Raw genomic sequence first — 16,392 nt, 5'->3', positions numbered from 1 at the left:
GAGACGCCTTCCCATTTTCCATGCTTACAAACAGCAGCAAGAAAACCACCGAAGAAATCAAAATGACATGGTTTTCCAGGGCAGCAACTACCTGCTTGCATGTTTACTGCACATGGTGCGTCCTTCATGAATTAGGCATGAGCGAGCTGGCTGCCCGTTTGTTTACACAGACTTGCTGCCATTCATTAGACAGCGCTGGGAACCGCTTCCCCCTGATTTCTGCCCTGAAGCGGTCTGCAGCAGGCGGCTGTAATTGCCGGTGTTGGAGCCACTGGGAGCCCTTCCCTGTCGCAGCACCTGGTGCAGAAGACACAGACGCTGCACTTCCCTCCAGCAGGGTCCCCGGCGCATCTGCCAGGACCTGTCATTATCTGAGACTTCCTTGTCACCACTGAGCATCCCCTTTCAGCCCGCGTGTTCTGGGATGGGACCCTTGTCAGGTTCCCTGGCACCTGCCCGAAGGCTGCACACCTGGCATGTGACTGCACTGGAATGTGCTGTGATTGTTTTCCCTCTTTAATGGACCCACCTGAGGGACGTGTAACTTCTCATCCAGGCGCCAGTTTCCCAGGCACTCCCACTTACACTGCGGGTGTGGAGATGCACAAGCTCTGCTGTGTTGAACTAATCCATCTGCCAAAAGTCTTCTAACCAAATCTGGGGGACTCCCCGAGGAGGTTTTGCGCCGGTAATTTAAGCTAATGATTTCTAAACATATTTAGTCAGTTTTATGAAGACCTCATTAGAGTGTGACTGTGTGTTAAAAATCCAAATAAGATCTCATGGTCGTGTAGGGAAATTATTGTGGCGTTGCTCTGAGTAGTTTTTTTTTGGAGCTAAAAGAAGCAGGGACTGAAATGTTAACCCCTCTCAATATAGATAGAGGATTGGCGGGAACCACCTAAATGAATGCTTTAAAGATTATTACCCACCCAGAGAGGTTGGCATAATTCCTTTCCTAACATTTGTCACTAAAAGAGTAATGAAAGGCCCTGACCAGTTTGGCTCAGTGGATAGAGCGTCGGCCTGCAGACTAAAGGGTCCCAGGTTTGATTCCAGACAAGGGTATGTACCTTGGTTGCAGGTAACATCCCTAGTAGGGGGTGTGCAAAGGGACATTTACTAGAAGAAAATTAGGAGCTCCGGGTGTTGATGTGAAGAATAAGGCTTACACACAGACAGGGGAAAGACACCAACTCCAGGGGGCCAGTGAGTGGGCGGGCCTCACAGCCAGGCAGTCTGGTCATGGTGCTGATGCAGCGAGGATGAGCACCAACAATTTTCAGGCTTTCTCACTGTGTTCAGGGTTCAGAACAGAGCATCTGACTCCCCCAGATTGGTTCATGTGCTCACCCCTTGCCCTGCAGGGCCCCTAATTGATAAACTACCCCTTAGGGAAGAAGTAGTCCCCAAAAGGACAACAAGGACATATTGTATTTGGAAGGATGAATGGATACAGGGATGTTGAGTGACCAGCATTCACTAGGAATGGTGGGACGGAAAGCAGTCTGTAGGGTCAAGGCAAGAGTAGAAAACACAAATGAGTAGACTGAGTTCAATCTTATCAGAAGTTTAGCTGAGAAAGGAAAAGAAAGAAAGAAACAGAGAAGCATTTACAATCAAAGGATATTTTTAAGGTGAGAGACCTTTGAAAATTGTATGTGCTACAGAAAGAATCAGGAGAAAGGGAGAGATGAACACCTTTGAAGGCAGACCGCTGAGGGGAAGTTTTCCATGGAGGCAGAGTGCAAATCTGTAGTTAAGCCTTAGAAGAGCAACATCTTTCTGACCTGGAGAACAGAGACAGGTGAGGATGCAGCGAAATCAATGTAACCAAACCAAATGAACAACACACTTAGAATGGCACCCTCTCCTGACAACCTCAGTTTCCTGGAAAAGAAAAAGCAGTGCCGTGGCCTGAGACTTGGGGAGATAGCTATGTTATGGGGGTGTCAAGAGCACAGGTGAAGGGTTAGCAGGAGCGGGAGCTAGCCTGCTCCTCTCTTAAGAGATAAGAATAGGGGAAGAGCCTAAACCGGTTTTGCTCAGTGGATAGAGCGTCAGCCTGCAGACTGAAAGGTCCCGGGTTCGATTCCAGTCAAGAGCATGTACCTTGGTTGTGGGCACATCCCCAGTAGGGGATGGCAAGAGGCAGCTGATGGATGATTCTCTCTCATCAATGTTTCTAACTCTCTATCCCTCACTCTTCCTCTCTGTAAAAAATCAATAAAATATATCTATATATATTGTATATTTTTTAAAGAGTAGGGGAAGAGGGGAAGATGCAACCCAGACTCAGTCAATGGCAGCCGGACCTGGGGGCTGGGAGTCCTGGGACAACAGTAGCCAGAGTCCTCACAGAACTGACTCTGAGGGGGACAGGTCACCACAGCTCCGGCTGAATGTGAGCATTTCTAAGTGAACTCTCACCTCTGAGCCTTCGTTTGCACATCCCTAAAATGAAGGGAAATTGGCTGAATGAACCCTAAAATCCCATGTTTATATGAAGAATTTCTGTTTGTTGTTTCCATTTAAATAACAAGCGCATCTGTAGCCCAGTCACGTCTTAATGCACAGGCCTCCAGACCCTCCTGGCACTGACTGTGTCTGTTCTGAATATCAGCCGTGGGAAAAAAGCATGGAGCCTGGATTTTCTAAAAGGAATAAGTCAGTAAAAAGACATGCGTGCCCTTTTCCTCATGAGAAGGCCATCCACTTTTATTTCTTCTGCACTAAACACATTTTATAGAAAATCTAGAGCAGACTATTGCAGTGTGTGATTAGGTACCAACGAGATGAATTCTGTCGGTGTCCTATCTACATTTCACTTATAGGACTGTAAAAGGTGCTCAGTCTGTAATTTATAGACCTTCCTTTGAAAATGAGCTAATCTGACTACAGTAAATTATGATTTTGAGAAAAATATCTTCTTTTCCAAAGTTCTCAAAATTGCTTATCACAATTCACTGGTTTATCAGCTGGCACCACAGAGCAATCTTACCTTCCCAGCACTTTTCTGTGTCTGGAAGCGAGGATCAGCAGTCCCGCACCTGCTTCCTGCCTGCTGCTGGGAGTGTCTGTGGGGAGAACAGGGTCCCTTGGGAGAACTCTCGCAATCACCTAATAGCCATGGCTCTGTAAGCCCGTCGTGTTCTGTGTAACGGCAAGTGTGGCTTTTGCATCTGGAAGACCTCCTTGTGCACAGAAAACTTCTTTTACACACACCCCAAAATCAATAGAGTCATCATCATCACCTAATATCCATTAAGCCAATTTGGATAGCAAATCTATTTCATTGAAAGGTAAACTGTGGGGTAAAAAACATGCAAAAACAGACACAGTAAACAAGTTTATTGAAGTAGGAAACACTTTATTGATTACCAAATTGGGTGGTGATTTTGAAAAAAATGTGAGACTAAAGGCAAACAAATACTTTCAAAATAAAGCAAAGAGAAAACCACATAACTTTATTCTTTAATCTTTCTGAAGGCTTAATTGCTTTAAATTAATTACTAAGAAATGCATTTTAAAGCTTAAAGTAATGGGGTTTCTTATGTAAAATTCTGTATCTGTAATGCTAATCCCAGCTTCTGCAAAATGTTCTCATAGTGTCCTTGCAAATAAATGTGTGTGTGTGTGTGTGTGTGTGTGTGTGTGTGTAACATACATGCATTTGTTAAGGCTAATTATTCCCCTGCCTCACATTTTCTCACATGGGTAACCAGACTAGATTCTTTCCAATTTCCACATTTTCTGTACCTGATAAAAGGTTCTTACCATATATGTGCATCACACACATACTTGAGCTCCCTTGCTCACACATCCTTGGGCACTCAGAAATGCTCTTTCCTTGTTGGGAACAGGGAAGTGCTATTTGTTCTGAGTGCAGACTATTGTCTCCTTTTCTGAATTCCGCATGAGTTGTTACCGTGAAGTAAAGCATTTCCTAGGGGAAGACAGCATCAGGCTCATAGCTTTTCCTCACACCTCCTGTTTCACGGCTGTTGTCAGTGCTAGAGACCTTAACCCGTTGGAGTCTGTTCATTTCTCTATGGCTTTTCCGGTACACATGAAACTAGTTAGCTAGCTATCAGGTGACCTTTTGACCTCCTATCGGTGAAGGCCAGAAAAACAGAAGAGGGGATCCCTGCCTTCAAGACATTTACAACCCAAATATAGAGGCAGGACTTACAGTTTGCAAACAAAAAGGGACAAAACACCTTTGGGAATTATTTCATCCTCCCAGATTGCAGGCCTCTGTGAGTCAAGACTAGGTTCTTTCATCTGGGACTCCCAGAAGGCTGGACACATAGGAAGGATGAGTGTTCTGTGACTGTTTCTAAAGAGTTGGAAGAATAATTACAAAAGAGCTTATAAGCTAACAAAACACCTTATGTTTTATACAAGGGAAATTCCTGTTGAGCACTCTCCTTCCCTGGATTTCTGATTCATTGGGTGAAAGACTGGAATCTAAAGTCACACGTGTATATACAACATGGTCATTATGGGTATGGGTGAAGTTACTACAGCTATGCTTGATATGACGGAAACCTCTTTAAAGTTAGCCCACCTTATGAACCCTTATGCATTAAGTTCTTGGCAATTTTTTAAAAAGCTGTCATTTCTCCCCAAATATTGATGGATTATAAAATCGGCTCCAGAGACAATTCTGTATGTGCTGTAAGTCATCTGTCACTTTCGTATCAGCCATCTCTAATAGTACCACAGTGATGGGGTATCGCAACATCGAAGCAGATTTGCGGGTCTGAATAACAAGGGTTTCTCTGAACATGCTCTCCTGGCTCCTAGGTAGCTGGGAGCTGCAGGCAGGTTGGCTCTGCAGTAGTCTCTAGCTGAACCCATGGATCACCCACTTTTATGGTCACCATTGGAAGGCCTGCTGCTTGCCCTCACAGACACTCTTGCTGCTTTGCCGCAGTTGCCTGGCCCTGGAAAAATCCTTATGTTCATCTCCATCTGGACTTCCTGTGTATTTCCTGTTTTACTGGCCTGGGCTTGGATCCTCGGCTGTCCCACTCTGTCACCTCTAACTTTATCTGCCATTGTCTTTGGGGTGCATGTAGGAGGTTACTTGCCCTAGTGTCTATAAAGCCCTTAAGAGGGTAGGAGGCCCACATGTGTAGCAGATGGACAGGTGAACCTGGGACAAATGTGCCATAGCCTGAGAGCTTTTAAAGCATAGCCCCGGTCACACTGGGACCCACTCGGGCTGAACACATCAATAGTTTCTTGGAGGTGTAATTGGATGCAATATGGTATGTTCTTTGTTCTGCTCACATGAGCTCCTGAAAATTGAAGAATTTCCCCTCACTTTGCACACTATAGGTATTTCCTTGAATAATTTGTTGGAAAACAATAAATGATGTATAATCTTGATGTGGAATTCTGTTTTTCCTTCTCTACTTTGCAAATCTGCTAAATTCACTTCCTTGGCCTTGCTCTGCCTCTCCCTGAAGGCGTGGGGCTATCTGGCTAAGTAAGTATGTGAGAAAATGCTGGGGCTTCCCAGGAGAAGAGGGCCAAAGAGTCATAGTAATCCAGTAAGTAGCTTTATAGTCTTTTTACAAAACCTTTCAGATTAGCCAAGTGGCAGGATATCAGTATCCCTACTCTAGTTTCACTAATTAAGGAATTTAAGTAAAGAAGAATTTAACTGGGTAGGCTAACAGGCAAACAGAATTTCCTGCCTCAGGATGTTTTTTATGGAAGTCTCTGCCATATGTTGAAGAGCAGAGTAGGACCACATCTTATGGTGTAAGCTGCCCCATTTCTCTGGGACAGGGTTTCTAGCAGTGAGAATGTGAAAATTTGGATACTTCTCTGATGAAAAATCCAAGAGCCTCCTTCACACCTGATAAGGTGTCCAGTAGATTGCTTCCTTGTCCTATAAAACTCAAGATCAAGGAGTATGCATTTGGGCAACCTGATTGGAAAATGGTGGGGGTGCTGCTGGATTACAGAAATGGACTACTCACATAGCCAGGAGTGAGTATAGTAATGAGATGAAGTAACGACCAAGTATGTCACTGGATTACCTGCTGGAACTTACTAAAAAGAAGCAGAGTCCTCCAGGGAAAGCTAAAGGAGACCTGTGCCATGCAGTGGAGAACACTGTCCATAGAAGGAATGTGAAAAGTAAAGGGGAAATAGGTATTTCAGAACCAACATGGGGTTTATAACTTTTCGCTTCAGGCTGTCTGCCATGAGATAGAAACTGCACCCTTATCACTTAAGTCCCTCTGATGTACCTCAGCAAATATATATCTACATACACTAATAATGCTGTCATTGCACAAAAGATTTCTGAAACTCTTCTTTCAGAATAATCTTTAGAATACATGACACATGTTTTATTGTCCTCGGTGGTTGGCAAATCTCCCTCCCTTGGCAAGAGGACTTACGATTTGAGGAATGGCTAAAAGTCAAAGCCAAATCTATTGACTGAGGTGGGAAACAGCTGTCTAGATAAATGTGTTTCCTAGAAGTGCTAATGCTCTCTGACCTCCCTGGGTAGGAGAGAGAAAAGTAACAAGATAAACTTTTTGGGTGGCCTGTACCATGATGTTTAAATTCCACAAGAGGCATCAGGCTGCATGTTTCTTTGCAGTAATGAAAATAAATATTATAGATTCATGCACCGGTAGGGTCCCTCAGCCTGGCCTGCAGGATCAGGCCGAAACCAGCTCTCTGACAGTTTCTGAGGGGTCTCAGATTGTGAGGGCACAGTCCAGGCCAAATGACCCTACCGGTGCACAATCTGGGCTGGGGAGGGAAGCAGAAGGTTGGCCAGATGGGCAAGGACCACAGGAGGACTCCAGGGCATGTCCAACCTGTCTTGCTCAGTCCCAGTAGGCTGGATCCCAGCAGCAAGCTTACCTACCCCTTACCTACCAGTGGGAGCCTCTTCTCTTTGGTTGTCAGTGCATATCATAGCTACTGGTCGACCAGTCGACTGCCCCCTGGTGGTCAATGCACTTCATAGCGAGTGATTGAGAGGCCTTAGCATATCATTAGCATATTACACTTTGATTGGTTGAATGGATAACCAGACACTTAGCACTTTAGGCTTTCATTATATAGGATGGATGTGATCTTGTGTGTATTATAAATATTATACAATATATTGTATGTATGGGAAGTATTATATGTCCATCAATTAATAATATTAGTCAATAGGAATTGGAAGACCAGATAGAAAACCAGACACCATGTGGGAGAAACTTCAGGCAGGAGCAGGAGCAGGAGCCTGGTGGTGTGAAGCTGATTTACTTGGGCTCTATGGCATTTTCCCAAATCCAAGCTATCCAGACCTTCAGAAGAAGTTCTTGATTTTGTGCAAGTTTGAAATAGGCTTCAAGGATGGTGCCCAAAAGAGACCCCAGGGCCAAATGAAAGGCTTGGAAGGAGGAGCTGGGAAACCTATTATAAGCCAGGCCTTTACACAAAGTCTTTATACATCTTATCTCATTTAATCTCTACAACCTCCCTAAGAAATCAGTAATGCCACCCATATTATATATGTCAAAACTGAGGCTCAGGGGTATGACTCAAAAGTTAGAAAAAGAAAAAAAGAGCAAATGCACTTCCATCTTTATTGCACAGATGCACAGAGACCAAAGCAGTCTATATTTTCAAGATATGTAAGTGAGGAAGTGTTTTTATTGCTGTGAGAACTCAGCAAAAAATAAAAGAGTTTGGATACAATAAATCTGTTCTGTTGGAAACCTCACTGGCAGCTGCTCTTGGCTGGGGCTCTTGGGGTAACTTTACTTAGTAGCAAGCAGCCTCTTTGCTCTTGCTATCCAGTATCTCCATCAACGCTGTACTCAGCTAGTCTTGAACACAACTATTAATAGAACTGTAGCCACTCCTTCTGGGTATCTCTTTTTAGGGGGGGGGGGGGAGAGAGAGAGAGAGAGAGAGAGAGAGAGAGAGAGAGAGAGAGAAGGAGGAGGGAAAGAGAGAGAGAGAGAGAGAGAGAGAGAGAGAGAGAGAGAGAGAGAGAGAGAGAGAGAGGGGAGAGAGAGAGAAGAGAGAGAGAGAGAGAGAGAGAGAGAGAAGAGAGAGAGAGAGAGAGAGAGAGGAAGAGAGAGAGAGGGGGAGAGAGAGAGAGAGAGAAAGAGAGAGAGAGAGAGAGAGAGAGAGAGAGAGAGAGAGAGAGAGATGAAAACCCCTTAAGGAATTAAAACTCCTAACAGTGCCTTTCTTTCCCTCCCTCTCCCTTCTACCCCTTTAGAGGAAGTAATGTTTATTAGATCACACTATGGTGACCCCAACCGAAGAGCTAATATTCAGCTCCTTAATCCTTCTTAATCTTTGGTTTCTGAGTCCTTGGACCCCTGCACATAAACAGATCTTCACGATCTGCCCCAGGCTCCTCCCTGCAACTGGTGGAGTTGGTGATTGCGGGGGGAGAGGGGGCGACACCAGTAGAAACAGCAATTTGTGACAAGTGACAAAAAAAAAAAATGAGTGATGGTTTCACTGTGCTTCTACTCTTCTCTCTCCCTGACCCCACATACTGTCTCTCACCCCCAAAAAGGCGAGGAAGCGAAAGTCCTTTTAAGACTGCCTGCTTAGCATCTGTTCCTGAAGCCAGGCCTAGCAAGATTGGATGATACACCTTGAGTGCCATCCTCCCAAAATGCCCAGTGCTCAGAGCCATGCCTGGCCCTGCAACCTCGCCTTCCACACTAGTAATTTATTCCCTGAAACAAGTCACTCACCCTCCCTGGTCCTGTCTTTCGTTTTTTCATTTGAGGACCCGGGGAAATGGAAGGAATGAAGGGGATGATGAGCAGCCCTGGCCAGAGCCAGCTCTCCTTTCTCAGCCTGTCCCTTGGCTCCCTGAGCCACTCAATGAGGCCCTGGTTGTGCAAATGCAGTGATTCCAAGTGGTGAAATCCAAGCGTTAAAGGCTAATGTGTGGCAGTTGTCATGACCTTGAAAACGAGTGTTTGGAAACTGACTGTCTCTGTGATGCCTCACAGCTTCACTTGATATGAATTTCCTCCCCACAAATCGCAAACACCACTTCCTAATTTCTCCTGGATGCTCTTCCAACCTCCCTAATGGGAGAACAGACCTTCTGGCCACTCTCCCCAGTCTTCTCAGCCCCTGGAAGAAGGTTTGCAGGAAAGAGGTTTAACCCAGTGGTCGGCAAACTCATTAGTTAACAGAGCCCAATATCAACAGTACGGCGATTGAAATTTCCTTTGAGAGCCAATTTTTTTTTTAACTTAAACTTCTTCTAACGCCACTTCTTCAAAATAGACTCGCCCAGGCCGTGGTATTTTGTGGAAGAGCCACACTCAAGGGGCCAAAAAGCCGCATGTGGCTAGCAAGCAACAGTTTGCCGACTGGTTTAGAGGGAAAGTTGGAGTTTCCCTTTGTTTTATTTTCAGTTGCGGTCCCCCCTCTCCCATAAACCATGCACACTTTGCAATGCTCAGTTAACCTCTTCCTTCTCCAGAAAACCCTTCTCCATGTCTCCACCCCCTTAGTGGCCCCTAGCCCTCTGAAGTTCTGTGGCCACCTAGAGTCCCAATCACAAAGTTATCCTTTAATAAGAATAAGAATTTCCATTGTGTGAGCACTTACACTGGGGCAGATGTTTTAATTGCATCGTGTCCCTTGAACCAGTGGTTCCCAAACTCATCTGTTCTTGGGAGTCGCCTGAGGAGCTACAAGTAACTATGGACACCTCTGTCTCACCTAAGAACGTATGATTTAATTGGCCTAGTGTGTGTCCTGGGCTTTGGGATTTAATACACTCCCACCCACCCACCTATGTGATTCTGTGAGCAGACAAATTTGGTAACCCCTGACGTAATCATAGATCACTTTGAGGTAAGAACTAAAATCACCCCCTCTTTACAGAAGAAGAGCCTTAAGCAAACCTGAGTAACTTGCCTGAGCTCACATCAGCCTTAGGGGGGCCAGACTCTGCAGTCCAGTTGTGTTGTCTGAGTCCTTGCTATTCAAAGTGAGGTCTGAAGACCAGCGGCATCACCTGGCAGCTGGGTTGAAATGCAAACCGGTGCCCCACATCCTCAGACCTACCGAATCTGTGCTCCTGGAGTGGGCACTGGGGTGTGGTAACACGCCCTGCAGGGCATTCTGCTGAAGCCTGACAACCACAGCTCTAGTCAGTCAGAATGCGCTGAAGGTCACGGTCATGTGCTGCAGCCTGGGGAGCTCCAGCTCCAGCCTGCCAGGGGTTATCTGACCTTACTGTACCTGGGGGTCATCTGGACTGCCATTTAAAATTACCCACCTTGGAGAACTTTTTCAGGCCAGAAATCCTGCAGTTACTCTGCTTTCTGTGCTGTTTCAGGTTTGTGCATTTTAAAGCCCACAGTGACCCCTTTGGAGGCAGGGACCACATCCTGCTACCCTGCAGCCTCCTGTTGTGAGGCACACAGCAGGGCTCGGTAGCAGGTGCCTCAATGGACCCAGCTCCGGGACACCCCGCTACTGAACCTGGTCAGAGCCTCCCTTCAGAGCTGAAGTCTGCTGCCTTAGGATTAGGGTGTGTGGAGGCACAGCCTCTCCTGGACTTTGTGCAGGTAACACTGGGCTGCAGAAGGCAGTCAAGCCCAGCCTCCATCTGAGGAGAGGAGTGTTTGTTCTGCTCCTACAGGTGCCACAAAACCACTGGTCTTCACAGCCAGGCATGGAAAGTCTGCATCCAGAAAGAAGCATACTTTCCCCCTCCTCCTCCTCCTCCTCTTCTCCTCCTCTTTTTCTTTTTAAAAAGCAAAATTATAACTTGACACAAATCCAAGCAGTTGAAAAGATACTAAAAGAAACCCAATTTAGAAAGGTTTTTGTAGGCTAAAAACAGATGTGGCGCACCATTTCAGGATGTTCCGGGAGAGGAGATGGAGAGGGCGGGGTTGGAAGTGGCTGGTCCGCCTCTTCTGGGTCCGCCTGCACAGGTGCTCTGCACAGGAGAAGGCTCTGTCCACAAACTCGTTCTGGAAGGAAGCAACCCCAAGGCTCCCTTTCTCCTAATTACTGCTCATTATAGAGCAACTGGCAGTGGCCTGAGTTAGCATCTAACCAAGGGTGTTGGAGCAGATCAGGTTTCTTTCCGTAGTTCACTCTCTTTGCGGAGAAAACGGTGGCATCTGACCCATACGGGCTTGGCTGGTCCTTGGGCAACCTCGGGATCTCCTGGCTATAGCTCCCTCGTATACTGGAATATTTGAGATGTAAATCTTTGAAATATTATGGGTAAATCATAATATGTGTAAGTATTTATACTTTGTAAAGTCACAGATTATGTTCCCATTGTGGGGGGTGGGGCCGGGGGGACTAAAAATGGGAACTAAAAATTTATTGAAGGCAGAGACTATCTTTGTCTTCTGCTGCACTATATCTGCAACTCCTGATGTGTCTGGCCTACCTCTTGCCAAGTAAAGGTAGTAAGGCCTATCTAAAACCTCACTGAATCAGCAGCCAGGAAGTTTCATAGGAAGCAGCTAAGATAACAGCCAGCAGGTACCACTCTGGAAGCATTAGAGTACCAAGGTGCTTGGCATTCTGGGAGAGGTCACCTCAGTCCATATTTCTTTTTGTAAACTTCCCCAATCTGGGATTTTCCTTCCTACACTGACCCTATCATTGTCTCCATAAAATTCAGTTCTACACCTGTCTATTGATATCCAGTGTCTCTGGGACACGGTATGAGATATTGCAGGATTTACAGAAATAAGCAATAAGATGCCTTTACATGGTGGCATGTAATAGGCAGGTATCAAGCATTCTAGTAAAATATGCACATTTCATCAGAGGACCAAAAGAGAGACACTCACATCTAGACTTTGAAGGGGTGTGGCATTTGAGATAATCTTTGAAGAAAGGATAAAATTTTCAGCTGGGAGTATGGGTGTGAGCAGAACCTTCTAAACGGAAGGAATGGCATGGATAGGAATCTGGATCATGAGATCTGTTTGGGGTTCATGCAAATTACTTCTCTCTGAACATAGTGGCTAGAAAGGAGAGTAGTAAAAGCTAAGGATAAGCCCAGTAGTTGTGGCCAAAGGATAAAGTACCTTACATGCTAGGCCCATGTGCAACTTCTATTACATGTAATTTCTATTGGAAATAGACGCTTATTGAGCAGAGCAAGTAAATGCCATTGGCTGTACCCTCTGGCGGGTTTTTCCTGGTGCTGGTATGAATAGAATGTTCATGCAGAAAGTTGCCAAATCCTAAACCAAGATTATGGCAAAGGGAAAAAAAGTTGGAAAACATATTGGAGAGGAATTTCAAAAAATGTCTTACACCTCGCAGTTGGTTGGGTCTTAGAGACGGATCACTGATTTTGTGCCTGGGTAACTGGGGAAATGAAGCATCGTTAACATAGGGAATCATGAGTGTAGTTGATGGGGGACAAAGAATTCTCTTTTAGACATATTGCCTTTGAGGTGCTGGCAGGACCTCCGAGAGAGATGCCCACAAAAGAGGTTAGAAATGGAATTCAGCACTTAGAGAGTGGGGCCAGAGGCACAGAAGTGGTGACAAGCATGGATGAAGCTGCCAGGAATGCAATACAGACTCGCAGAGGCTCAGACGGAGCCCCGAGGACACCTGAATGACTGTAACTCTAAGTTGGGAAAACCACACAATTACTTCCTTTTTCAGGGGGGAAAAAAAATCTAATCTGACTGTTGGCTTTGATTTCCTGCTCACTCCTCCTGCTCTTTCCTCATCCCAAGCTTTTGCTGAAGTCTGCAAGAGCTACAGGACCCAAAAAAACTTACTTGGAGAAGTCAAATCTAACAAATTCCTTCCACCTGAAAAATCCTCAGATTAGAGGCTTTCAATAATATGGAAAGACTGTGTTCAGATTTTGCCAAGGTTTGTGTATTGACTTTACTTGGATTTAAATGAACCTGTAGTTCTAAATTGGGAAAAACACATGGCTACTTTCTCAGAAAAGAAAAGAAAAAAAAAAGGAAAATTTTTTTTTAATTCTGATCTTACTGTTGGCTTTGATTTCCTGCTCACTCCGTCTCAAAAATGTTCAATCGATTCCTGAAATTGGAAGTAATTTAAAATTCAGAGGAGCTAAATATTGCAAACTACCTTTTATAGTTGATTTTTCCAGGCCATTCCCTACGTTGAGATAAACAGGAAATGAATGGTTATGTAGCTGGGATATTTGCACTATAAACACGATCTGTTAACTTTAGACCCATTTTCCTAGCTTTGCTCCTTTTATAGCTCACGTTTTGTCTTCTTCTGGGGAGAGAAGAAAAGCGTACATGATCTAAAAAAATAAATCTTGCTCTGTAGTGTGCAGCTTAACTTCTGGTCTTCATGCAAATTTTATCCTGTAAATCATTCTGTGACCCATCATTTGGGAAACTACAAAATAAACTCTAAACCCTTTATTTCCTTTTTTGTTTTCTAAAGGTCAAATGCTGCAAATACTGGCCAGACGACACGGAGATATATAAAGACATTAAAGTCACCTTAATAGAAACAGAACTACTGGCAGAATATGTAATAAGAACATTTGCTGTTGAAAAGGTAAGTTTTCACACTGCAGACTTTGAAAAGCCATGGCCAGACATTAGTGGTGCTAGCCTTATTCATTTACTAAGCTAATCTGTACATGGTCACACCTGAATGCAGGTAGACTCTACCTAGTAATTTCTCAAGATTGCATCTTGCCCTTTGATTCTGTAACAGCTCAGTTCCATCTTTGAAGCAAATCATTCCCATTTAATAAGAGCCTATATTTTGCAGTTACACCAAAAGATAATCAAAAGATAATGCCTATCTGTCTGTTTCCTTTTTCTTTTTAACCTGGTTGATATTGTTCAGCTGCTGCTGCAGCTGCTGCAGCTGCTGCTGCTGCTGCTGCTGCTGCTGCTTCTTCTTCTTCTTCTTCTTCTTTTCTCTCTCTCTCTCTCTCTCTCTCTCTCTCTCTCTCTCTCTCTCTCTCTCTCTCTCTCTCTCTCTCTCTTCATTCACTGGCAGTTTAATAAATGCCTTCATGTTGTATGTCCATGTGGGTTTCCTGTAATAAGTATCTGTGTTGAGACCCAAGTCCTAACTCCTTCTGGAATCCCTCTGCTTCCTGAGGCTTTTCAGGCCTCTGGTTTCACATGGACTGATGGATTTTCCAGGTAGAAGTGACTTACCTGGAAACCTAGGTCACCCTTGCATGAACCAACACCCCATTTGTACTCACTTCCATACTGGTCTCAGCCTTTTGTACTTGCTGGTGGTGAATGCTCTGCCTTAGCTCTCCTCTGCCTCATCCCATGTGCATGGATGGGGCTTCTCCGGGAAGCACTGTAGGGCATAACAGGGAATTTCCTTATTCCCCCTCTTTCTGCTGACATAGGGAAGGGCCGAAAGTGAAGCAAACTGCAGTCCACCCAGAGAAGTGTCACAGGTAGGCTGTGGGACAGTGGAGGTGACGTGGCTGAGAAACACTCTGCCTGCCAGTCAGTCCTCATCTTGCCTCCGATGAGGGGGACACATGATATCGTGTCTGGGGTCCACAGACTTTGTGTCAAGAGCTGCTTCTCCAGAACTCGGCCCTGCAGTTACACTGGGCAGAGCAGTTTTGTTGTGAATTTGTTCAGTGCAGGCTGGTGCTCATTTACACTGTCAGGTCCTCTTAGAGGACCTGGATTATCCGTGGGCTGCTGGGTAGTTGGCTCTTGGCCTTCTCCTCTACTCTATATTTGTACTTTTTGGGTTAGCAAGACCGGTTTAAATAAGTTGTTTATTGGTTAATTTAACTCTTCTGTTTTGAACTACCTATCTGGGTTGCAAATTCATATTTGTCAGAGAATCACAAGACTGAAAAGATTTTATTTTAGTCTGTTTCTAATACTATTTTTTTTAGCCTGTCATTTTAATAAGCAGGCAGGAGACTTGGGGACTTCAAAGAATGTGGAGTTCTAGTTGCCTCAATTCTTCAAGTTCTGAACCTCACACTTCGATTTTTTTTTTTTTTCCATCTTAAGCAGGTTTGGGGGAGGATTTCTGTACAGCTCTTAGCAAAAACACTCATGAATTACATTAAAACAGATAGCGATAAAAGATCCTCAATATTTTTTCTTTTTTAAAAAAATCATCCAAAGCCATCGCTTAAACATAGAGTTCTTTGAACAGTAGTCAGCTCTCTAATAAGCTGAAAATGCGTCTCTGGTGCTAAAGGAAGGGTTTGTTTGTTTCTTTGCTCTTTTTTTAACCTCTTATTATACTCTCTTGCATCCCCAGGTACACAGAAATGTTTTAGAAATACCCAGTTATTTTAGTCACCAGACAACTAGTGAAGAGGTGGTGGAAGGGAGGGAAGGGGAGCTTTTTTAGGCTCTGAGGGAAATTAAAATGACCTGTTTGTGATTTTCCAACTGGGCAATTGGAAACTTTGAGGAAAACAAATCATTAGCACTTCCACGGAGCACTCCTTGTGGATTTTAAACTTTCTCATTAGAAGCAGGGGAAACAGTCAATCATATACTGTGCGAGCCCTGCAATTCTGAGAATATGTTGCATCAAGGGACCGAAGGTGAAAAATGGATTTGGGCTCCACTTTGCAGAACAAGCAAACACATTGCAATCTGAAACTGATGAAGCCCTGTTCTGCATGGGACTGTCATCTTTCCTTTCCCATGTAGCTAATAACTCAAAGCTAAACAGATATTAAGTAAGGTAAAGTGCCCACTGTGTCAGGAGGAAGACAGCTTAAAAGTCCCCATGGAACTCGGCTATCTGGTGAATCTATCCCAGTCTAACCTGGCAGAAAGGAAGCTGATAATGGCTACCAAATTCTCTCTACCTAGGAGGTGTGTGGGGTTCAGAGAAGGCAGTGAGAATATGAACTGACTGCCTCAAAGACAAAGCATGCACAGATATGTATTAAGTGCATACTTTGTTCTAGGCACTTATTGTATATCTTGAGTTCTTCTTTCCCATTAAATTACATGGAAAAAATTAAGTGAATATTACTTTTTTATATTGCATTAATACTTGTTATGATGAAAAATAAACAAAAATGTAATGGTATCAAATTGGGAAGTATTTGTAACTGTGATCATTAATCACATCCACCATTCAAACACCCCCTCCCCTCTAATGAATTGACTCAGAAACAATTCTCTTTGCTAATCTTGAACATGGAAGAGGGTGGAGGTTTCTTTTGGGAAAAGGGCATTTATCTTGCTCCGAAAGTGAGTCTTAAAGAGAACGGTTGGGGGCCCATCTCATGATGGATGAAGTTTGGGACTTGGGAATGCTGGGGCTGAAATCTAGCAAACCTAGAAGGGGAAGTTCTCAAAAAATAAAAATTAAGAGGAAAATCAGTATATGGGGGGGAAATGCCCTTCAGTGGTCCTT

General features: G+C 44.4%; 1 protein-coding gene across 12 annotated transcripts in view; it reads left to right on the top strand.

Moving 5' to 3' along the window:
- Positions 1–16,392, top strand: part of PTPRM (protein tyrosine phosphatase receptor type M) — a 608,093-nt gene that overhangs the window by 562,591 nt on the left and 29,110 nt on the right. For 11 of the 12 annotated variants that reach the window (XM_045574745.1, XM_036417770.2, XM_036417769.2 and 8 more), the window contains one exon: positions 13,447–13,563. In XM_045574745.1, the coding sequence (XP_045430701.1) occupies positions 13,447–13,563 (117 nt within the window). Of the gene's footprint in view, positions 1–13,446; positions 13,564–14,386; positions 14,438–16,392 lie in introns of all 12 variants that reach the window. The other variant, XM_036417763.2, reaches the window with a different exon arrangement.

The sequence above is a fragment of the Pipistrellus kuhlii genome, unplaced genomic scaffold (genome assembly GCF_014108245.1).
Source record: "Pipistrellus kuhlii isolate mPipKuh1 unplaced genomic scaffold, mPipKuh1.p scaffold_m20_p_6, whole genome shotgun sequence".
NCBI classification, from domain to species: domain Eukaryota; kingdom Metazoa; phylum Chordata; class Mammalia; order Chiroptera; family Vespertilionidae; genus Pipistrellus; species Pipistrellus kuhlii.
This window is presented reverse-complemented; position numbering and strand designations above follow the sequence as displayed.